The following is a 23,402-nucleotide window of genomic DNA, read 5'->3' as shown; positions in this document are numbered from 1 at the left end:
TCAGCTGAGTGTGGCCCCGGCTCAGCACCAAGCACCAGCCATCTGAGACCGTCCAGATGGCCCAGTGGGTCTGCCGTGTGACCGCAGGTACATGTACAACCCTGCCAGCCACCAAAGGACCACCCAGCTGAGCCCACGCTGGTCAGCCCCGGAGCCACAAACAGATACGGCATAGGTGGTCTTAAGCCACTGAGTTTTGGGGGAGGTTAACTATTCAGCAACAAATGCGTCACCCGTTGGTCTTTTAAAAATACGTTATTTGGGGGTTGCACGGCAGAGAGAATCAAACCAGAAATTTTGAGAGACAGGGGTTTACACCTTGCGTCTATACCTAACCCTCTGAGCCTTTTTTCCTCCTGACGCGGGGATGGTGGTCATCTGTCTCGTGTGGGGATTAGCAAGACCCAAGTGTGAAAGGGGAGTCGGCATCGGCCCTGAGACGGTCTCACGCCTCACCTCACCAGTTGCAAGGTGGGAGAGTTCCGCAAACCACGCAGAGATTCCAAAACTGGCTAGGAGAACTCACGGAAGTCACGAAAGCAGATACGTCACAGGAGACGGCGGCCCGGGGTGGGGATGGGGGTGGTCCACGGGGAAAGTTTCTGTTGCGCTCAGGACGCGTGGCCCTCCGGCACTGACGTGTGACAAAACGCACAGAGCGTTGCCAAGCAGGGGCACCCACCCCAGCCCCGGTGCCCAGAGTTTTTTTGGGTTCCACGACGTAGGCTTGATCGATTGGTCGGTCCATTGTCGACATGGTTACCAGGTGGACTGATGCGGCGTGGTCCAAAGCCCCCATCCTAAATCACGTGGCTGGACTTTCTGATATGACTGGTCCCCGCGCTAAACAAAGACACGTCTATCGGACATGATGCAGATCTCCCCGAAGCCGAAGGCAAAGGCTGGACCTCAATTTCGGCCAGGATGACTTGTTCACCACACAGTGGCCCTGTGGTGCTTGCCACGAGGGCGACACTGTCTCCGGCTCCCTGGCTCGGGACTCAGGGCGAGCGGCTTCATCTTCCGGGTTTTAGATTCCTTGTCTGTGAAATGAAGGAGCCACAGTTCTCTCGTGGGCTGCGAAGATCGGCCGTCTGGCTCAGGTCGGGTGTGTTCGTGCTAACACTTGTGCTTGTGCACAGTCTCTTCCCTGCCACGAGGAGAGCTACCGGACACAGCTTCCCGCTTTCTGATGTGCCGGGGTTGTGACACGGAGCCTCAGTTTTCCCAGCTGTTAAATGGGGAAGCAGGGCTTGGCGGGCATAAAGCCCCCGTAGGTGACACGACTTTCCAAAGGGCTTGTAGTTGGCGGGAGAAGCCTGGCATGAGCCCTGGGTCCTGCGACACTCTCTCTGTACAACGCTCGCCAGGTGACACATCGCTGGGCAGACGGGCAGGGCTGAGGGGCCCCGCCCGGGGAGGAGAGTGTCTGTGATTGCTTTCCAGGCTCCTCTCATATGAGCCCTGGGGTCCGGACACCAGCCCTGTCAGTGCCGCGTGTCAGGCAAGGAGTAAGGAGGCTCTGAGCGAGACGAGGCTTGCAGGCTGGGACTTGGGGCGGGATCCCCGGCTGCCACGGCCCATCCCTGCTGACTTATTGGTTCCAGGGGCTCTCTGGACACGCAAGGCTGCCAGCGAGGTGGTTCCAGACAAGTGAGGGGTGCTCACGTCGTCAGTCTGGCTGGGTCAGTGTTTGGCTCGCCCTGTGGACCTCTCGGGGAGCACGCTGGATGGCATCTCTCCCAGCCTCCGAGCCACACGGCCAACGCCACCGGGCCAACCTGAAAGCAGGGCTCCTGAGGCTTTCCCGCAGCCAGGACCCACGAGCCAGGTGTCTGTGGGGAGCGGGCGGTGGGCTGGCGGCACAGCACACATCACAGCTGGGAAACCCGGCCTCTGGCTTTCTCTTCTCCCTGCCAGTTGTCGTGAGTGCTCTCTCCGTGGAAAACGTGAACCTCTTTGGAAGGGGTCCAAACGCAGGGGATGCCATTGTTCTGGCTTCCGCCCCAGCATCTGGGAGGCTGGCCCTGCCTGGCCTTTCTCCTGGCGCCCACAGGTCTTGGGACGGCCTTTCAGGAGCCTCAACCCAGCCACCTTCCTGGCCTGGGACACAGATCCTGGGGAGTTCCTGGCCTGGCTTGCCCTCCCACTCCGTTCCAGATGCTTCCAAGCAGGTTTCTTGTCCTTGCCCCCCACCCACAAACCGTACTTCACCGGAAGGAAGGAAAGAAGGAAGGAAGGAAGGGAGGGAGGGAGGGTGGAGGGAGGATTGTAATCCTATTTTGTGTGTGTGCGTGTGTTTGTGTGTGTGGTAAGATACACGCAACTATTCTGACCGTTTTTAAGCGAACGATTCAGAGGCATTTGGTACACTCACGATGTTGTGCGACCATCACCTCTATCATTTCCGAAAGATTTCCACCACCCTGAGCAGAAACCCCAGACCCATTCATCAGTCACTCCCCATTCTTCCTCCTACCCCGCCCCCAACCCCAGCCCCTGGCGACCACTAATCCACTTTCTGTTCCTATGGGTTTACTTACTGTGGGTCTAATAAACGGAAGAAAGCACACGAGATGTGGCCCTTTGTGTCTGGCTTCCGTCACTCCGTGTCACGTTTTCGACGTCCATCCACGTGGCAGCGTGAGCCGGTGCTGCGTTCCTTTCCGCGGCTGGCTAACGCCCCTGGCGTGGCCGTGCCACCTGTCGTTCAGCCACTGAAGGACCCTCGGGCGGTTCCCGCCTCCTGGCTGTCGGTGCGGCTGCGTCCTGTCATTTCATAGACTTCTCACCGTGAGAGGCTGAGGCTCACAGAGCATCGGAGACCGCGTGCAAAACCTGACTCAGAAACACAGCATAGAAAAAAATCCGGACTTGGAGGCGGAGGAGCCGTGGGTAAGCCCGACAATGGCTTCCACGCACACAGCGTGAACGGAGCGCGCCCGGCGCGGGGGGGCGGAGCGTGGAGCGGGGGCGGAGCGTGAACGGAGCGCGCTGGCGTAGGGGCGGAGCGTGGAGCGGGGGCGGGGCGTGGACGGAGCGCGCACGGAAGACGGACTCACGCTGCGCTTTCCACGCGTGGCCTCCACCACGCAAGCTCCCCAGGTCGTGGGGCTGGTTTTAGCCCCATTTCACATACAGGAAACCGAGGCCCATATGTCTGCCGTCTGACTGTGTGGATTAGGAACAAGTGTCCTCATTTCTGAGCCTGGAAGCACCCCCTCCCACCCCCTCTGTGATGTGGGCACCTGGTGGGGCGGGTTGCTCCGGGGGCTCGTGGCTCAGGGCTGCCCAGCTGGGGACCGCCAGGCTGTCCTTCCTGCCTTCACAGAACGGCTGTGCGGAGGCCTTCTGGGTTCCCGGCTCTGGGTCCTCCCGGGTAGAGGGGCTCGGATGCCCCAGCTGCTTATCACCACCCGGGGCTGCTTCCCTAGCTGGCAGAGGACTAGCGGTTTCCGCATCTGCTGCCTCGTCCTGAGTCACCGCTGAGTCACTGGAGTGTGTTCCTGGGCGCCCTGGTCAGGGGCCAGCACAGCCAACTGAGTCCTCTTTTCTTGGACCACTAGTGCCCTATTTCAGGCCATTCGGTCTGTAGCCAACAGTACAAGAATGCATCTTGGTTCCCTGGTTCTGTGGTGATTCCCATGCCTCCAGAGCAATGGTGAGAGCTTGGCCTCAGTTTCTGCATCTGTAGAGTGGGGCCAGAGTCTGGCCACAGTCATTCAGGACAGGAAAAACCACCATAGGTCCAGCCAGTGCCACCAGTCACCCAGAGGGTGGGGTCGGGACAGGGCTTCCTTGTGCCCCTCCCCCTCTACCCAGTGTTCACCCTTTACCCCTTGCCTTTCTAGAGACTGGGCAGCAGGAACCCCAGTTTACGTATCAGGGACAGGAGCAAGTGTCAGACTCCAGAGCCCCTGGATCCTTCCTGCGCACCCTCCCCTCCAGGCCACAAGAAAGTGTTGTCTCCTGGATGCCCTTCAGTACCAGGGGGATTTTCTCTCCAATACCCAGGCCCCCAGGAGCAGTAAGTTTGGGGCTCTGGCAGTGCTTTTCCAGGACCGTATGTTACGGGTGCCTCCTTTTCTCCACCCTGCGCCCCTTTAGTATTCTTTCTCCAGGGACCGCCCCCCACCACCTTAGGAAAAGGTTTCACAGATCACACTGTGTTGCAAGCATTAATCAGTGATGACCTCCCTTGCCGATGCGTGCCAATCAGAGGCAGAGAACGCCTGCCCAGCAGAAGCTCTGAACGGCCTGATGTAAGGGTTTCTTGCAGCTGCTGTAACACAGTACCACAAACCCGGCAGCCTGAACAACAGGCAGTTACCATCTCTCAGTTCTGGAAATCCAAGTCTCAGCTCAAGCGGTCCGCAGGGTCGATCCCTTCTGAGGCTCTGAGGGAGACTCTGATCCACCCCTCTCTCCCGGCTGCTGGTGGCTCTGGTGACCCTCAGGTTCCTTGGCTGTGGACACGTCACCTCCATCTCTGCATCCGTCTTCATTATGTTGTTTTCCCCTGTGTCTATCTCCTAGTTGACGTATCCAAATTCTCTCTTCTTGTGAAGATACACTGTCATTGGATTGGGGCCCCTCCATAATCTAGGATGACTTCCTCTTCACCTGACCACATTTGCAGTGACCCTGTTTCCAGATAAAATCATACAAGCACTAGGAGTTAGAACACGGACATATCTTTTGAGGGGGGACACAAGTCAACTCAGTACAGCTGAGTTGTCATTTTATGTTTGAGTCAGGCTTTCTGGCCTTATCGGAGGAAAATGCACAATATTTCGAGGCTTCTGGAAACCTGGAAAAGAGCTGATAGTCCCCATGCATCCACATGGGACCTTGGTGGGCCTGCCGCCCCGGTGCCGGGGCATGGGAGTCAGGGGGAAGCAGGGCATCTGTGACTGTGTGTCCCACTGCCAGTGACAGGAACCAGAAAACTATGCCGTTTAGGGATGGAGAATGTGACCTCTCTCTTCCTGCCCCACCATTATTCTCCAACTGGGTGGTATGTAAATTATCCCAAGGGTGGAAAACACAGTTTCCAAAAGGCCTCTCCTGTGCCCACAGGCCTTTGCAGGAGGCTGAGTGAGCCACCCAGCCTTATTACAAGAAAACAGACGAGTCAGGGCAATCAGGTGAACAGATGGAGAGGCCTCTTGGGAAGCCACTGCGCAGAGCTGTCCCTGTCCACAAAAGCCCAGCCCAGCCTGCCAGAAGGGGCCTGTCTGCCCACAGAGCATAGCAGACGGCAGAATCCCAGGCGTAGGAACCTCTCTCTCAGAACGCAAGGAGTCCAGAAATAACGCCCCAGGGTGCTGACAAGCCGGAGCCAAGAGGATGCACCTTGTGCCCTAGGGTGCAGAGAGGGGCGAGTCTGCCATGCACTTACAGCATTTCCAGCCTCCTCTGTTCTTGGGGTTCCCACCTCCACTTTAATACAGCATGATAATGCCTATTAGGAAATGTGGCTAGGAGACTCCAAAGTCCACGCTGGGCCCTCCCTGGCAGTTGCCTTAATTTCCAGGCTCAAGGAGGCCAGGACAGAGCACTGTCTTTGTCATAAAAGACACAAGCTTCCCCAAAGGAGTGGCCAGGCAGGGACTGGATCTACCTGCCCATCCCCTCACAAGCACATCCTGGGTCGCACTTTGCTGTCCTGAGTACTTTACATTCACCGTACTTCCCTTTCACGGACGAGGACACTGATGAACAGAGAGGGTGAGTAACTTGTCCAAGATCACACAGCTGTGGGTGACCACGCCAGGCTCTGAGTCCACATCATCTTCATTTGACAGACAGACTGGGGCTGCGTGCAGGGGAGGCCAGCCCAGCTCCTCCAGGCCGAACGCCACAGAAGCTCAAGGAACGTGCAACGGTCGAACCCACGAGCGAGCGCCCGGGGGAAGGGCGGCCAGACGTGTGGACGTGAGGACAGGGTTTTGGCCCCCGCCACGACCCGCTGGTGGAGACACCACCGCCCGGCGCCCTTCGGCGCGGGAAGGGGGCCCTGCTGGGCGGAGCCTCGTCCCGCGTGCCAATGGCGGCGCGGGGGCGGGGCCGGCGGGCGGGAGCGCGCGGATGGGCGGGGCCAGAGGGCCAAGGACGGCGGACGGGCGGGTGGGGGCGGGGCCGGCGTGCTACGAACCAATGGCGGCAGGGGGCGGGGCCGGCTACCGGGGCGGGGGCGGCGGGCTGTGGGCCAATGGCGGCGCGGGGGCGGGGCGTCGGGCCGCGGGCGGGGGGCGCGCGGAGGCGGCGGCGGCGGCGGCGGCCGCGGCGGCGAACAAAGAGGCGGCGGGCGCGGGCGGCCGAGCAGAGCCGAGCGCAGCCGAGCCGGGCCGAGCCGGGCCGGGCCGGGCCCAGGAGCTAGCGGGCGATGCGGGCGGCCGGGCGGGGGTTGGCCGGCCCCTGAACCCCGCGCCCCCCGGGCCAACGAGGGAGCCCCGCGGCGGCGCGCCCGAGGCAGCCGGCCGGCCATGGCCGGGGTCAGCTACGCGGCGCCCTGGTGGGTGAACCTCCTACACCGGCTGCCCCACTTCGACCTGAGCTGGGAGACCACCAGCAGCCAGTTCCGGCCCGAGGATACCGACTACCAGCAGGTGACGCGGCCCCCCTGGGTCGAGGGTCAGGGCCCTGGGTCACGGCCCCTCCATGCCGAGGGTCACGGTCCCGTCCTTTCGAAGATCTGAAGATTCCCGAACCGCCCATCGAGGGTCTGGCTGGGGGCGGGGGGTGTCTCCCTCCCCGAGGGTCGCTGCCCCCCTCCTCCTCGAGGGTCACGGCCTCCACCTTCTCGTGAGTCACAGCCCCTTTCTTCTCTAGGGTCTCCCCTCTGCGTCCTGGGGACTCCCCTCCTTGAGCGCCTGAAGACCCCCATCCTGCATGGAGGGTCCGCGGCCCTCCTGCAGATTCTAGCTTTCTCCCCTGGTGTCGCTTAGGCCCACCTTTTTAGGGTCATGTGGAGCCTTCAAAGCGTTTCTCCCTGGAGCCCCCTCTGCCAGCTGTCAGCTCCAACCCAGGCCCTTGTCCATCTCCTGGGGCAGCCCTGAACTGTGGCCCTGCAGAGCCCCCTACCCAGAGGATCCCAAGCCCATACCTGAGAGCACTGGGTCCAGCCAGGAGGGGGGGATTCCTCGCCCCCTCACCCCCAGCTGGGGAATCCCACTCACTGCCAAGATTTTGGTAGGTGAGTGAGCTGGGCAGATGCCAGCCCTCTCTGGCCGGCAGTGACTCCCTGCTGGGTGGCCAGGCTGTGGGATGCACACAGTGCGGTGTGTGCTGTGGTGACACCTGGACTGCCTGGGGACCCGGCTGCCCCTGAGGGAGGGAGGCCTGGCCACAGACACTCAAGGTGGGCCTCAGTCTGGGAGGCTGGAAAGGGGCTGAGCCTGGGCAGAATGGGGGGCAGTGGAGGTCTGCAGCCTTCTCCCCAAGGGATCAGGCTCTCCCAGTAGAACCCTAGTCCTGGGGTCATGCCAAGCCCAAGCACCACCCCCAGCACTGATCCACTGTCATTTGAGTGCAGGGCAGGGGACTGGGCTGTGGGCATTTCCTTCCTGCCTGGGGATCCGGATTCCAGAAGCCCCATGACCCGGATGCCTGGTCACCCGGAACTCCTCTGGGGTTCTCTCCAGTGGTCATTGCAGAGCCCTGGGTGGAGTGGAACAGCGTTCCTTGTCAAGATGGCCTGGGAGTCCGGTATTCCGTGGACATTATCGCACCTGGCCTGTGTAGAACTGTCTCCTGTGGGCACCCTCAGCTAGAGGATGAGACCGGAAGCAGAGAGCGAGGGCACCGCGGGCATCTCAGCTCTGCGGGGGAGCCCACCACTCCCGGCCTCAGTGGTCACCTTGGGCCTGCTGATCTGCTTCTAAGCAGATTAGAAAGGGGGCCGGGGATTGGCCCAGGCATGCCCAGAGACAGCAAGGTTTTTATAAAACTCAACGCCCACGTTTTAGAAGCCCAGCCGTCGGGTGCCGACCGGTGTGGGAGCAGCACCCTTCTCTGCTCCCCAGGGGCTTCCACGTGTCACGGCTCCGTCACATCAGGCCCCTGGCTGTCCCCGGCCAGGAACTGTGCTTTACTTTAGGAAGTTCTCTGCCAGTTATCGGTTCTGAAGCTCCGGGACTGCCCCTGGGGCGCCTGGGCAGAGCTTGCCTGCAGGCTGCACCTGCCATCCCACCACCCTCGGTTGGACTGGCTGTGGCCCCTCGCCCCCTGGGGCTCTCGGGACACATTGTGGGGTGCGAGTGAGGGCCCGACGTCTGCAGCCTGTGGAGGTCTCCAGAGTGGGGGCCGGCCCCCCTGGCTCAGCCCGACCTCCCGCAGGGCCCTGTGCCCCTGCGGGTGTGTGCCCCCAGCTTCTGTGAGCACTGCCCCCTCCTCCGCTGTGGGAGGGCTCTGACTCACTCTCCTGCCTCCTCTCTGCGGAGCAGAATTAGCCACTGAATAATTCACGGCGTGGAAACCAGCCTGTCTCCATCCCCTGCCACCTCCGCTCCTGGCTGGGGGCTAGTAGAATGAGCCAGACCCGGACATGCGTCCTGCCCCTGCCCTCCCGGGGTTGGTGCTTTTGGATGAACACTTGACCTCTCTGATCCTTCAGGACTTTCACATCCTGAAATCCGGGCTGGCGCACTTCTGTGGGGCTACAGTGGGGGATGCAGAGGCCCCATGCTTTTGTTTCGTGCTCGGTGGCATCAGACAGAGCTCCCTTCCTGGGTGGCTGGGCAGTGGGTCAGCGTGGACCCTGTGGCCTAGGGCCCCTTCCTGCCTCCCCTGGTTTAGTATTCCTGGCTGTGGAGGGGGCAGCTAGCGGGCGGGGGTCCCCTCGTCCTCTTGCCCCAGGCGCCCCCTCTTGGCCGGCTTCTGCCTGAGCTGCAGGGTCTGGCGATGCCCCCACCCCCATGTGGCCTGGGCCCAGCGTGGGAGGAGGGCTTCTGCCTCCTGGACTGTCCAGGGGACGAGTGGGGCCTGGGTCGGGGGAGTAGGGGATGTGTATGGTGTGAGGAGACCAGGCTTTGTCCTTTGCCGTTTCCGGCCCCCGCCTTCCACTGCCGGGTGCCCTGGTGAAACCCGCTGGAAACCCCCGTGGCCCGGCCCTGTTTTGGGGCACTGTGCAGGGCTGTCCGTCACTGGTCCTTTCTCTCACAGACCGGGAAATGAGGATGATTGCCTCCCTTGTACAGATTAGCAAACCGAGGCTCAGAGAGGGAAGTGGCTCAGAGTCACATGATGACGAGGTGGTAGGAGCCAGAGTCAGCCTCCTGGGCCCCCCTCGGCTGGCCCCCTGCAGGGGTCAGGAGCAGATGCGGGGCTCTTTCAAGGGCTCCCAGAGCCCTGGCCGGCCCTACTTGGGGCTTTGGAGCCCTTGCAGGAGCAGGGCTGGCATTTCTCTTGGGGCGGAAGGTCTCGGGTTTCCATGTTCCCGAGGCCACCATTCTGAGGGGAGGGGCTCGCTGGCCATTGATGCATCTCTTGGGGGCCCGGGCTGTTTGCCGGATGGACAGATCATAGGGAGGGTGCCAGTGGGGTCTTTGGGTGGACGGGGACTGCAAGGAGGCAGAGAAGCTTTTGGAGTTTGCTCTGTGCTACTCCACCCCCCACCTGCCTGCCAGGAGGGGCTGCTGGTCCGACTCCCCTGGGGCTGGGCCCAGAGTTCCCCACACAAGGGGCAGCTGGATGGGTGGGGACTGTCATTTTAGGGGAGCTGCCCGGAGGATCGCAGGCCCAGAGAAAGGAGGAGACTCTGGGGGTCGCCCTGCTGAGCTGGCGGGCTGGGCCCAATGTCTGGGGGCCTGATGTGCTCTGAGGTGATGGTAGGGCCTGCCCTGGCTTCGGGCAGGGGTCCCACAGCCTTTTCAGGCTGGAGAATAGGGGCCTGGGCCCCAGCTCTGTTGCTTCCTATCTGTGTGACCTTGGGGGGGATCATCTCCCTCTCTGGGCTGCCCCTTGGGGAGTGTGCCCCATCCATCCCTACCCACCCTAATGACTCCCCTGCCAAGCCTTTTCACACCCCCGTGTCCGGAGGCCGAGGCCAAATTCACTCTCTTTGTTCATTATCTCTGCTAGTTCAGGGCGGCTGGAAGCTGTGAGGTGTCAGGACAGGAGCGCAGTGGTCAGGGAAGTCTTCCTGGAAGAGGTGCTTCCTGGCCTGCCACGAAGGCCGCCAGCCAGGCTGCGAACGCCCGGAGGGCCGGGACTTGCCTGGAACCTGGCATTAAGTGGGCACACTGGCTTCTCTTCCGTTCCGATGGTAGCATTTGCCTCAGGCTTGCGCAGCCTGTGAGGCCTGTTTCTTGTTGGAACCCTGAGTGCTGGGATGGTTCATTCGAACCCTAAAGATAGGACAGAGGTAGCCATGCACAGACTTTGGCGGAGACAGTTCCTGGCCGCTGGAACGGCACATGCAAAGGCCCTGAGACAGAGAGAAGCCCGAGCCTCGGCCCAAAATAAGGGAGTCCTTCTGGTCTGAATGTGCTGCCTCTGTGCTCGGAGATGTGTGAACCCTGACTGGGTGGCCCCTTAGAGGGCGTTTGAGGTCTAGGTTGTATGACTGTCAGGGCCCAGGGGTCTCCTAGCTAAGACCGTAGCGCCTTGGCTAAAAGCTATGACTCAAAAACGGTCTGCCGAGTACCTGACTGCAGGCTGGGGTTGGCCGAGCCCCCGGGTCTTGTGGGTGGGGTGGCCCTGTTGTCATCTGCCTTCCATCACTGATCAGCAGGTTAAAACCTGGGGTGATTGCCTGGCTTCTCATCTACAAAAATAATAGATGTTGGCGGAACATTTGGAAAATAGAAAAAAGCATGAAGAAAAAACCAAAAAGCGCCTCTGGCTGGATTTCACCCCCGCACGCAGACCCGTGGGGTGCGCATCCCTCGGAACCAGAATCACGCCGCACGCCCTTATTGTCACCGACTTCTGGACAATGTTGTTGGCCCTGGGTTCTTGATGTGTGGCCAGCGTCCCATGGTAACAGTCGGGATGCTGGGGTGCGAGTGACAGAACGTACCGAACGTGACAAAGCTCACTGAGGAGTGGGCGGGAGCTTCTAGAGTACCCCCTGCACGCACAGAGCCGATGAGCTGGATTTGGGGGACGCAGTGGTGGGTGAACAGGGAAGTGCCTGCTGGGACAGATCGACCGGCTCTTTCCTTTCCGACGGGGGGCAGGGTGAAGCCTCTGGTTGCCTCGGCCGCGAGGTCTACACTGCGGCGGTCACGGGGGTGGTTAATGGGAAAGCTGGCACATCCCCTGCTTGGCGTTGGTGTGAGGTCTCTGTCACCAGGCCCCATTGTTCTGCCTTTCGGCGGCCCCTGGTTTTCAAGGGTCTGTGGATGTGGTGACGAGCCGTGTCCCCGACGCTCTACTCCTCTGCCCAGAGGATATGCAGGAAGGGACATTGGCCGTTCCGGCCCTGGCCAGGGGGTCTTGGTCAGGCTCTGGGCAGGGTGTGCTGTGGCTCTCACCCCAGGCCACAGCCGCTGTACCAGAGAGGCTCATAAACATTTCCGCGGGCGGCCACACAGTGGCCCTCGGGCGTGGGCATTGTCACTGCTCTAGAAGCAGAATTGAGGCCACTGGCCGGCCAGCATCGGTGGGCTGGAAATGTGGGCAGGCTCCTGCTCCAGCGCGGTACTCCCCTTCGGTGGACACAGTCTCCGTGCAGAGGCTCCCTGGTCCCGTAGCAGGGCCTGGTTCAGGGAAGCTCAGCGGGTGTGGGGACCGGGTCCTCTCCCCGCCACGGGCAGTTCTGCTTTGGCTGCACAGGAGGAACAGAATCTGCAGCCCAGGGACCAGGTCACAGATATGGGAAGTGGCCCCCTGTGGCCCCACAGGAATTGGGGCATGTGACAGGGCTGGTGGTGGGTGTGGCAGGACCTGGCTGTGCCCGTGCCTGCCTCCTGGGGTCTGCCCTCAGCTTGGCGCCGGGCCAGGACACACACATGGCTCTCCCATGGCTCTGAGGGGCTCCTCGCGCTCTTGGGGAGGGTCTGATGGGCACACACTGGGCACCGTTGCCCAGAGCAGGGGGCTGCTTTCCAGAGGGTACCCCTGAGCTGGGGTCCCTGCCCGAGGTGGGACGGCACGTGCCCAGAATGGGGTCTGCTGCCTGTCCAGCAGGACCCCTGGGGGTCACACACCAGGCGTGCTGAGGCAGCAAGGATGCTTCGGGCCGTGGAGGGGGCTGTGAGGGCTCTGGCGGGCCTCGGTCAAGGCCAGGCCTCCAGGCCAATAGCAGGCGCAGGATGGGGGCTGCAGAGGAGGGGCCTGGGTGTGGGGTGTGCCCGCAGAACCGGGCGGAGGACCCAGGCTGTGGCCGGGTGGGCTGTGGGAGAGGGGCTGTGCGGGGCCCCTCCGGAGCCTCCCTGTCCCCTGTCCCCTGCCCGAGGCCTGGGTCGGGCTCACGCACACCCACCGACCTGCACGTGTGGTCCTCCCGCAGGCCTCAGTCGGCGTGCTGCTTCTGCTCCCCAGAGGAGCCTGGCTGAGGCCTGGGTCCCCACAGGAGGGGCGGGTGGGCTACGAGACGTAGGGGTCTCAGAAAGGGCTCTGTTTTGTACCACAGGCACCCGCTGTGGTCGGGCCTCTCCTGTATTGGCTGAGGGCGTGGGGTGAGGCCAGCCTGCCCAAAGCCTGAGCGACCGCTTCCTTCTCGCTCTGAGGAGGGTCCCGGCCTGGGGTGCCGCCTGCTCCGGCCGCATGCACTCCAGCTGGGCTCCCGGCTGTCGTGAGGGCCGCCGCAGAAGTTGTGGTGTCTCGTCCAGCCCGGCCCTGGAGGCTGGTTAGGCTGCCCTCCCCGGGCCACATCCCCCCTTGAGTCCTGGGACAGGGCTCCGGCTGGCCCGATGATGTGACCGGGCCCGTCGGCTGGCTCCTGGCTGCATCCGAGGCCTGTGGCCTGGGTCCCTAGGGGTGGCCAGTGGAGAGGTGTGTGCGGTCAAGCCTGGGGAAGAGCGGAGGGCTGTTCTGGGCGCCGTGCTGGGAGATGCGTTAGGGCACTGGGGCCGGATAGACATCCTCGCCGCGGGGAGGGCAGCTCCTGTGCCGTGTCTTCCGGGGTCCGTTCCCTCCGCGAGCGGGTGTGGCGTGGGCAGCAGGACAGCGGGCTGGCCCCCAGACCCAGAGGGCGGTGGGGCGGGGGCTGCCTTGGGGGGTGAGCCACCAGAGCTCGTCCCGGGGCCTTGAGCCCAAGTCCAGCCTCGCCAGGCCTCCGTCCCGGTGGTTCCTGGAGGGCAAGGGCGAGTAGGGTGCACACGCCGTGAGGGCATCAGCCTGCAGCCGGTGTGTGTCCGCGTGCGGCCTGGTGCTCTGGGTCTCAGACCTCCGGTGGGAGGACTTGGACAGACAGCCGGGCCCCTCCTGGGCTCCTGCTCGGCCGGCCGCTGGCTTCACCGTCATGGAATTCGTGAAACCCAAACCCAGCTCAGTGGAAAATCTGTTTTTAATTTCTGGTCGGCATGTGGGAGCCGCAGCCAAGTGTGTTAGAGGGGTGGGGGGCTGTGGGCCGAACAGCCAGCCAGGCGCCCAACTCTGCTCCACGGCCAGGGCCCTCGGCACCCACTCAGCCTGGCCCGGCGGGTGAGGGGGCCTTTTCCGGAGCTTTCCTCGGGAGGCCCGTGTGGGCTCAGACCCCCGCTTCCTCTGTACTTAAGTGTGTGGGGCTCCAGCGTCCCTTCTGGCCTCAGGCCTCCGGCCTAGAAGGTGGGTGCCACCCCTTTCCCAGGTGGTCTGGGGACCCGCGAGGCCCAGTGTGAGGCTGGGTGGGTGCCGAGGCCAAGAGCCAGCCCCAGGGGAGCGGGCAGCGCCGTGTGGCGTGAGCCCTTCCCAGTGAGGGGCCCCGGGCACAGGAGCTGCGACAGCAGCCCAGCCCTCAGTCCGGGCCCAGGGCTCCGGCCGAGACGCATGTGGGTTCCCAGATGGTGCTTTGGGGGTTGGGATCCCGCCAGCCTCCTGGAAGACCCGACCTGGTCTCTTCCTGTGGAGAAAGGCCCTCGGCAGTTCTGGGGCTGGGGTGGGACTTCCCCACTGGGAAGCGGTGGAGGGTCCTGCCTGCCCCCACCCCACCCTCCAGAGCCCCTTGGGACACGGGTGTGCAGCCTGGACCTCGTGCCGGGCCTTCGCCCGGGCTGTCCCTCTCTGGGAGCGTGCCCTCCTCCCACGGTGCCCTGCTGGTGCCCTCTGACACCTGTCGTCACACCCCCCCCGTCTTCCGAGGCTCCGGGTGTGCGCTGCTGGGGTCCCGGAGACACGTGCCCCGTGGCCCCCGTGTCAGGCCTGGTGCTGATGTGCCTCCGTCTCGGGCTGGCCCTAGGCCGAGGGGCCCTTTGTGTAGTGACTCGGGCCTCCCCGCTCCAGTGAGGCAGGTGTGACCACTGCAAGGATGGTGGGGTGCAGGGCAGGGAGGGCCCAGGCCCCTGGAGGAATTTGGACTCGCCTTCTGTTTGGAGCCTCGTCCTTGAAAGCTGGTGGAGCTGCCTCGAAGGGAGGGCTGGTGCAGGGAGGGGTGAGGACGAGCTGAAGGGACAGGCCTGCCAGCCATGGCCTTGTCCAGGGACGCCCACCTCTGCGGGCCATGGGCCTCACGCCACGGGCAGTGGCGGGACCTCAGTTACGGCAGCTGGGCCTGGGGGCCTGGCCCCGCACCTCCTGCCGTGTGACCGGGCGGAAGTCCCCGATGCCCCGAGAATAGCGGCGTCGGCCCTGGACGTCCGGCCCCCACGTCCTCCTCGCCCGTGAGCGCCGGGGCCTGGGTGTCCGTGACTTGTGCCAGGAGGCTGGCCCAGGGGCTGTGCCGCTGTGGCCTTTGGGGCTGGGGTTGGGGCGGGCAGCTTCGGAGCCCCCGTGAGGGACTCCGGCGGGGCAGGGGCTCCCCAGCCTGGCTGAAGGCTGTGGTGGCCCACAGAGGGGTTGAGCGTGTGGGCGGCGCTCAGGGGCAGTTGCTGAGGGCACGGAGGCCCCCGGAGACGGTCTGTTGGGGGTTCTGACCTGTGCTGCATGTGCGGTGTGCTCCTGGGTACAGTGGGTGCACGGATGGGCCGTCCCAGGGTCCCGTGTGGCCACCCTGGCCCGGTGGCCTCGGGCGCATCAGCGTGGCCTGTGCTGAAGCTGAGCCCGGCGTCGCGCACGGGTGGGGTGCACGTGCCCGTGAGCTGACTGGCCCTGGTGGGACGCTGGAGCCTCGAGCCCTCACACCGTGGTCTCTGTCTCTGGACGGGGCCAAGCCTCCTGCTGCAAAGCTCTTCCGTAAGGCTTCGTGGCACGTTGTGGGCCCTCCCCTTACAGGGCTGGCTTGGGGCCCCCTGTACTCTGACTGCCTGCAAGCCTGGGGCTGAGCCAGGGACCCCCGCCCCCGCCCTGCCCTGTGCAGGGAGCTTGGGCTCACGTGGAGGACGGCTGGGGTCCTGGGTCTCTCAGCAGGCCTCCTGCCTTGGCCGGGGCCTGAACGGGGACAGGGAAAAGCTTTAGACTCCAAGCTCTGGCTCATCGGGTATTTCCAGAGCGGATGGGGGCTTTGGGGGACCATGAGGCATGGAAGAGAGTGTGTGGGCACAGGCCAGGGCTGCAGGGGCCTTGAGAAGGAGGGGGTGGTCCAGGGCCGAGAGATGAGGTGAGCCATGGGGCCAGGAGCGGGGGGTGGGCCCCGCCGAGGCCTCAGTGCGGGCGCCCGCACGGAGCCCGGTGCGTTCTTAGCGCCTCAGGTGGCTGGCAGCCAGCACTGTGGCCAGCGGTCAGGACACGGGCCCAAGCATCTCGCCTCGCCTGACCGAGTGCTGACATCACTTCCATCACAGACGGAAAATTCCATTTGGTCGGAGCCCAGATGCTGATCAGGCATTTCCCATTCTCTTTCTGAATGGAGAATGGACCCCGGGGCGGTGAAGGGGACGGCAGCCCACGCAGCCGTGGGCTGGGGGGGGGGGGGGGGGGGGGGGAGGCGGGGCTGTCCCCTGGAATCTGGCATCGGGAGGCGGGGGCAGAGGGCACGCCAGGCACCCCCATGCCTGGCTCGTGCACCCAGATGGCCACGGGCTCTGCAAGTTCACCGTGATGGGCTGCGCCCCACCCAGCTCCGGTGCCCTCCTGTGTGAACCGGGAGGGTGCTGGCACCTTCCATGGGGGCTGTGGGAAGCTGCTGTGGTACAGGCCCCGTAGCCTGATGTCCTGCCAGAGAGAGAGCTCCCCAGCGTCTCGGACCTTGGGGTGGGGAGCCGGGGGGCCATGTTTCTGCACGCCCACTGTGTGCCAGGCCTCAGTGCCAGAGGGGGCACTGCCCCAGCTAAATCAATGAGCTCAGCAAGGCCTTTCCTTCCTGGGGGAGGTGTGGGCAGACAGACCCAGCACAGAGATGGTAGAAATAGGGTCCCTTCCTCATAGGAAGGAGGCTTCCTGGAGCCGGGCAGACAGACCAGAAGGGGATGAGGTGGAACCTTGGATGCCTGGCTCCCAGCATGTAGGGTTACAGGGGTGAGGTGGGAGTGAGGTGGGCACCTGTGCTTCTGTCTGCCATTGCCTCCAGAAAAGCTTCTGGAAAGTAACTTACCCCTTTGGTACCCAGAACACACGATCACCATCAAGCCTGGCCCTGGGGTTCCTGGGGCAGTGAGTGGTCCTCCCCTAGCCCCTGCCCCGCGAGAGGCAGGGATGGGACAGGAGCGTCCTCCGCCCCCAGGCAGGCGGCCCTACCTGTGTGCGAGGCTGCCCCTGGCTGGCCGGCTGCCTTCCCCGCTTCCCCGTCTGCTCCAGCAGCCAGGTGCTTGGGACGCCCTCCCCTGCCCACGGCCACTGGGAGCTTCCAGCCACGGGCTGCTGTGATCACAGGGTGACACCTTCATGTGCACGTGGGCGAGCATGTGTGTGAATATACGGGTGTAGGCGTGTGTGTGCACGAGGACGTGCTTGTGCGTGTGCGCGTAGGGGCACGTGCTCAGCTTGTGCGTGAGCAGCCCTGGACCACCGCCCCCCCCCCCCCACAGCAGCCAAGGTGCCCACTCTGTGCCCCCACCCCACCAGGCTGTGTGGTGACAGAGCGGGCCCTGGGGGTAGCAACCCCTGGGGACCCTCACCTTGCCTGGGGGACCCCCACGGGGATGCTCTTCTGAGCGTTTACAGGGATTCGCTTGTGTAATCCCCAGTCACCCGGTCAGGACAGTGACGCACCCATCTCCACTCTATAGGCGGGGAAACTGAGGCATGGGGGTGCGGTCCCTGACTCAAGGTCACATCTCTGGGCAGCATTTGAACCTTGCTGCTTTGGCTCCCTGGGCTGTCCTGCTTGGGCAGCGGTTCTGGGGTGGCTGTGGGGGAAGGGCAGAACACGCCTCCCTCGCACCTCGGTCCAGGTTCTCGGCCTCCCGGGGCCCATGTGACCCAGTCATCAACTGAGAGGGGTCTGGCACGGCTGCCGGGGACCCCGCTCCCACAGGGGGGTTGGGGAAGGCTCACACACTGCACAAAGGCAGAAATGGGGTGCGGAGAGCAGCAGGGCCTGACCGGAGACCGCACGGGGCCTCTTACGTGGTGGCAGAGCCGGGCTCAGACCAGGGGCCTCCCACGCTCAGCTGAAAGGAGCCACTAACAGGATTCTGGTTCTGTTTTAATTACAACGTTGGTACAACTTGGTGGTTTCAAAAAAAAAAAGAAAAAACCCGAAAAAGACACACAACAACAAACAAAACAAACCAAATCAAAGCCGTAGGAGGACACCCAAGAAAGGTACAGCGTGACTCCCGCCCACAGGGGCACAGCACCTTCCAGACTCAGCCTGTGGTGGCCTCTGCCCATGGTGCTCTTCCCTGACCTTCCGGACAAGGACGGCCCCTGCCAGGGAGGCGGCCCGGGTGCTCCCACCTGTCCGGCTCTTTCTGGTCTCCATGGCCCAGCTCGGGTCCAGCAGCTCCAGGCACCCCGGGGCCCTGGCATGGCTCCCCCCGCCCCCAGGCTCCCCCCAGGCGCTAGGGCCCCCCCCCCCCCCCGATTGGCCGGCAGTGCAGATCTTACCTTGGGTTTCTCATCTGGCAAACGGGAGTGGGTGGTCCCGGCACCACTGACGCAGCGATCTGGGCCTGTGAGCACTTTGATGAGTCGTGATGTCCCCTTGGCCAGGCTGGGTGGGCTCAGGGCCCCAGCTGGGGGCCTGTTTGGGTTCTGCCTGCCCTGGTCCCCACTGCCCCGCCTCGGGGCAGGGGTTCCTCAAGAGGATGTGTGTTGATGCATATATTTAAACACCAGCACCGAGCCATCCGTGTCCTGGACTTTCCTGGATTGTGTCCAATTGGGGGAGGGGGGAATCGGGCAGGAGAGGAGGTGGCACCGTGGGAGGGGTGGGGCTACTCCAGCCAAGGCCAAGGGAGGTCAGGCAGAGCAGAGGGTGGCCTCCAGGGGGACCATCTGCAAAGGATGGGGGTGGGCAGGGGCTCATTCTGGGTGAAGGCTTCCAGGTGGGGTGTGGTGGGCCTCTGAGGGTTTGGGGGAGGGGAGGAGCCTGCAGGCAGGACCGGTGACAGGGGCTGGAGGGTGGCCTTTGTTATGGAAGCACAGAGGTCCCAGGGGTGGTGCTGTGTTCTGCCCTTTGCCTGTGAGGAGGGGATGGGCAGGGCCTGTGGCACCCTGGCCAATGTCCGGCCTGTGCCTGTGAGGGCAGACCCTGGGAGCCCGGAAGAGAGTGCTGTTGCAAGCGCTGTGATGTGTATTGATACGCAGGGCGGGGTGGGGCGGGGCTCCGTGATGGCCCCCCCGGCCCGTGACATGCCCTGATTCCTGCCCAGAGGCCCCTGGCTGCGGCCCGGGTCTTGGGAACACCCTCTGTGACTTGAGCGCGGCCCGGGTCTTGGGAACACCCTCTGTGACTTGAGCGCGGCTGACGAGGTGGCCCTGGTACCGGCCCCCCTGGGGGCCTGCTTCCCTCCCACCCGCAGCTTGTGAGCAGGAGCGGTTGGGACCCAACGGGCCGTCCTGCCAGGGCAGAGATGGTAGGCACCCTCAGCCTGGAGGAGCACCGGAGGGTGCCAGCCCCCAACGCCCGTTGCGCCCCGGCAGGGCAAGGCCGTGGCCTGTGACTCCAGCTTCATGGCGTCACCCCGGTCTGCCCCTGGATGGTGCCTCCCTCCTGTGCCTCGTGGGGGAGGCCCGAGGCCCAGCCTCCAAACAGCTCCTGGCTCCCTGGGCCCCGGTGTTGCTCTGAAGTGTGGCTGCTCGGTGCCTCCCTGGTCAGGCGGGAGGGGACCCCCCAGGTGTGGGAGTGGCCAGGGATGGTGAGCCTGGTGGGAGACCTTCGGGGCCAGCGGGCTCCTGCGAGGGCAGGGAGACAGCCGCTGGGCGCCAGGGCGTCTGCGGCTCAGCCTCTCTTCCCAAGGGGGCCCTGAAGGGGGCAGGTGGGCATTCTCCCCCAGCAGCACCCCAGTGTTCAGGCCTGGGGAGGGAGGGTGTTTCCAGGCCCCCCGGGGCCCAGCGTCTCTACGGCACTTCCAGTGTGGACTGAGAGCCAGTGTGCAGTGGTGAACCTTCTGTGTGGGACTTACTTGTCCCCTCCCCCCCCACGAAGTGCACGTGGTCAGGCCCGGCCTACAGCGCTAACAGGCCATGACTCCCACCCCAACAAGGGACGTGTGCTGAGGCCCCAGAGGTGCCATGACACCGGTCCTTCCTCCGTATCTTCTCTGAAGCCGGTTTCTTTACCAGTAAAATGGGGAGGGGGGGCGCTGGGCCAGGTAGAATGAGTGTGGCACCCAGGGGAGGCAGCGCTGGGCCTACGGCATGTGTCCCTGCTTTCCGTGGGGGATGCTGACCTTGGTGCCGGGAGAGGGCCCGAGGGGGCACTTCCCTCCTCCCCTGGTGACTCCCGGGACGTGGCTGGATAATTCTGGGCCCCTCAGGCTGCCCCGGCCCCAGGGGCTTGCAAAGGCGGCCAGGTCCAACTCAGTCTCTTGCGGGCCTTCACCGAGACCCTCCGCCAGCCTCTTCTGAGGAGAGCACTGCCCCCTTTTACGAAAGAGAAGACCGAGGCTCTGCGAGATGAGGGGCCTTCCTCGGCGACATGGCCATCAGCAGCTGTGCTGGCCCTTCCCCGGGGGCCCCTGCCCACCCAGCACCTCCTTACTGGGCTTGGTCAGGGACCCCTGTTTGGACCTGTCCTATGTCCTGCCTTGGGCCCTGGCGCCCAGGAGGTGAGGGGCCCCCGCAGGGAGGGGCACGGGGCCTGGGAGGACCCCCTGGCCGTGCCCGTCTGGCTTCTCCGAATGTGGCTTGGGTCCGGGACAGGGCTAAGGACGGGAGTCACTCGAGTGTTGGGAGCCTCTGTCCCCCGAGCTGGAGCTGGAGGACGGTCGGGTGGGAGCCCGGGTGCCGGCGTCCGCACCTCCAGCGCCGCCTCCCGGCCTCCCGCAGGCGCTGCTGCTGCTGGGGGCCGCCGCGCTGGCCTGCCTCGCCCTGGACCTCCTCTTCCTCCTCTTCTACTCTTTCTGGCTGTGCTGCCGGCGGCGCAAGAGCGAGGAGCACCTGGACGCCGACTGCTGCTGCACCGCCTGGTGCGTCATCATCGCCACGCTGGTCTGCAGGTGAGCGCGGGGAGGGGCCGGGGGGGGCGGGGCGGCCCGATGGAGGCGGGGCCTGACCGGGAGGGGCGGGGCCGGGGCGGGCCAGCGAGGGGCCCGGCCGCGCCCTCAAGAGCCCCGCCCCGTCCCAGCGCCGGCATCGCCGTGGGGTTCTACGGCAACGGGGAGACCAGCGACGGCATCCATCGGGCCACCTACTCGCTCCGCCACGCCAACCGCACGGTGGCAGGGGTCCAGGACCGCGTGAGTGGCCGTCCGACGGGGAGGGGGGCTCTGTGCCTGCGCCCCGTGTCTGCGTGCGTGCCCGAGGGGTGGGCGTGTGCGCGGAGCGTGCCGGGAGTGGGTCTGCGCCCGGGCTCACCGGCCCCCGGCCCGGCGCAGGTGTGGGACACCGCGGCCGCGTTGAACCGCACGGCAGAGCCCAGCCTGCAGAGCCTGGAGCGGCAGCTGGCCGCGCGCCCAGAGCCCCTGCGCGCAGTCCAGAGGTTGCAGGGCCTTCTCGAGACGCTGCTGGGCCACACCGCGGCCATCCCCTTCTGGAGGAACCCGGCTGTGTCCCTGGAGGTGCTGGCCGAGCAGGTGGATCTCTACGACTGGTACAGGTGCGGCTGGCCATCTTTTCTGTCTGCCCCGCCTGGCCCCTACTGCCTGGGTGTTAGTCACCCTCCACGGGCTTGTGGCCTTCAGAGCCCGGTGTCACAGTTGTTATGGGTGGGGCCGCCGTGTTCCCCGGGACTTCTTTTACCAGAACTGATGCCAGCCCCATACCCCGGAGCTGCCCGCGGATGCCCCTCTGGGCCCCAGGCCGTTCCCTCAGCTCTGCCATGCCTCCCCGAGCAATGCCCCCGTCCCTGCGCCCCACGCACACCCACACCCGCCGTGTGCCCACAGGTGGCTGGGCTACTTGGGCTTACTGCTGCTCGACGTGGCCATCTGCCTGCTGGCGCTGGTCGGCCTCATCCGCAGCTCCAAGGGCATTCTGGTCGGGTGAGTCTGTGGGGTGGAGGGGCAGAGGGCAGGGGTGAGGCGCCCGCAGCACCTTCTCCCCTGAGGCGGCCCTTCCCTCCCCACCCCCATCTGTGGGTCTGGCCACGGGTTTCCCACCACGGAAGCCCGCTCCGGCAGTTCTCCTGGGGCCCTTGACCCGTGCCCCTGTGGCGGGCACATCTGCCCTGTCCGTCCTTGGTTCCTGCTGGGCTCCCTCCCCACTGAGCCTGCGTATCGTAACCCAGACACCTGAAGACCTGTCTGGGTCACCAAGAAAGTCAAGCTGGCCACGTCCCCGGCCTGGAGGCAGTCTGGGCTCGTCGCCCTGCTGTGCCGCCCACTCACCTGGCCACCTTGGGCCGGTGGCTTTTTGGGACTGACAACTCTGTCTCGTTCTCCGAAAGACGCGACAGTGCTAGCTGTCTGCGGGTAGCAGCTGTTGCTTCCTCACTGAACAGTTGAACAGCCATGTCCTGCGCCCTCCCCGGGCCGGGCACGGGGAGAGACCAGTGAACAGGCGGGCCCCTGTAGCGCCTTGTGTCCGGGGGGGGGGGGGGGGGCGCTGCTGTGGAGGAGAGGAGAGCAGGAGGGGGGTGGGGGGACGTGCAGGCGGGCAAGCCAGTCTGCGGCGCGCATGCTCCGCGAGAAGCCCTGGCAGGGAGGGGACTGGACGTCTGACCACCAGCACGTGGGCCTGCAGCGAGGGGTGTGAGCGGCAGCAGGGAGGCCTGAGTGCGTAGACCGCAGGGACCGGGGAGGCAGGTGAGGCCGGGCCTTGGGCGAGGCAGGTGTGAGAGCCCCATGGGTCTGGCCCAGGCTAACGGGCCCCTCCGGCCACGCTGTGGAGAGCAGGGTGAGGGCTGAGACGCGTCACCTGCTGGCGGGGGAGGGAAGCAGGGAGACCTTCCTTCCTGGCCCTCCCCTGAGCCCCACCCCAGCCCGCCCCAGGTGGGAGGGAGACGCATCTGTGCCCAGCCTTCAGGTGGCTCTGGCTAAGGCCAGACCACGGAGGAGCCACAGCCCCCGTGAGGGCAGACCCCCCAGATGTTCCCTGGGGACCCGGCCCTCTGGCCTGCAGCCACCCCAGCCTGGGGGTCGCTGATTGGCGTTCTTTGCCCCAAGGGTCTGCCTGCTGGGGGTCCTGGCCCTGGTCATCAGCTGGGGCGCACTGGGCTTGGAGCTGGCCGTGTCCGTGGTGAGTGGCGGAGGGGAAGCATGATCCCTGTGTGCTGGGCCTCGGCATGAGGCAGGGGGGCTGGGGAAAGTCATACTCCTCTCCCTTCCCGCCCTACCCTGGGGTATCGAGGTTCCACGAGGAGTGGGGACCTTCCCATGGGCACACAGCAAGTCAGTGCGTCCCCACATCCCTATTTTACCTTCTGGAGCAAAAAGTGAACCTGGGAGTCAGGCTCTATCCCTGAGAGCTGAAGGCTGTGGGGGCTTAGCCTGGTCACCCCATCTGCCTTGCCTGTACCCGTCCCAGGGCTCCAGCGACTTCTGTGTGGACCCCGACACCTACGTGACCAGGATGGTGGAGGAACACTCCGTGCTGAGTGGGGGTGAGTCTGAAGCCGGCACCCCAGCGGCCAGGCTGGGGAGACCCAACTGAGCAAGGACAAGGCATCCTCTCCCTCATGGGTCCTTGGTCTAGGGGAGGCAGGACCCACACACGTCAGGAAGCTAGTGAGTGAACAGGAACACCTGTGAGTGGCGGGGGGTGGGGGGCTCTGAGAATGAGGACAGGTGCTGTGTGAGGCCAGATGACGGGAGGGGTGACGGTGGAGGTGGGTGACAAGGGAGCAGCAAGTGACGACAAGCTACTTCAGAGCAGACAGTGTGGCCTACCAAAGA

The 23,402-nt window shown here is 64.6% G+C and overlaps 1 protein-coding gene and 1 long non-coding RNA gene across 3 annotated transcripts in view; one reads left to right on the top strand and one right to left on the bottom strand.

Annotated features, from left to right (window-relative positions):
• Positions 1-236: 236 nt before the first annotated feature.
• LOC123589708 lies at positions 237-6,078 on the bottom strand. Its single transcript, XR_006708438.1, has 2 exons — positions 5,356-6,078; positions 237-4,644 (listed from the first exon to the last, which is right to left on the bottom strand). It is a non-coding gene; the product is annotated as an uncharacterized LOC123589708 (long non-coding RNA).
• A 203-nt stretch (positions 6,079-6,281) lies between these two features.
• TTYH3 (tweety family member 3) overlaps positions 6,282-23,402 on the top strand; it is a 32,331-nt gene continuing 15,210 nt past the window's right edge. Inside the window, exons 1-7 of one of the 2 annotated variants that reach the window (XM_045461995.1) lie at positions 6,282-6,611; positions 20,398-20,567; positions 20,696-20,807; positions 20,946-21,166; positions 21,456-21,551; positions 22,674-22,746; positions 23,035-23,110. In XM_045461995.1, coding sequence (XP_045317951.1) covers positions 6,489-6,611; positions 20,398-20,567; positions 20,696-20,807; positions 20,946-21,166; positions 21,456-21,551; positions 22,674-22,746; positions 23,035-23,110 — 871 coding nt within the window. In that variant the 5' untranslated portion in view covers positions 6,282-6,488. The remainder of the gene's footprint in view (positions 6,612-20,397; positions 20,568-20,695; positions 20,808-20,945; positions 21,167-21,455; positions 21,552-22,673; positions 22,747-23,034; positions 23,111-23,402) is intronic. The other variant, XM_045461994.1, reaches the window with a different exon arrangement.

This window comes from Leopardus geoffroyi, chromosome E3 (assembly GCF_018350155.1).
Source record: "Leopardus geoffroyi isolate Oge1 chromosome E3, O.geoffroyi_Oge1_pat1.0, whole genome shotgun sequence".
Lineage (NCBI taxonomy): Eukaryota > Metazoa > Chordata > Mammalia > Carnivora > Felidae > Leopardus > Leopardus geoffroyi.
The sequence above is the reverse complement of the archived record's forward strand: the minus strand, read 5'-3'. Positions and strand labels throughout refer to the sequence as shown.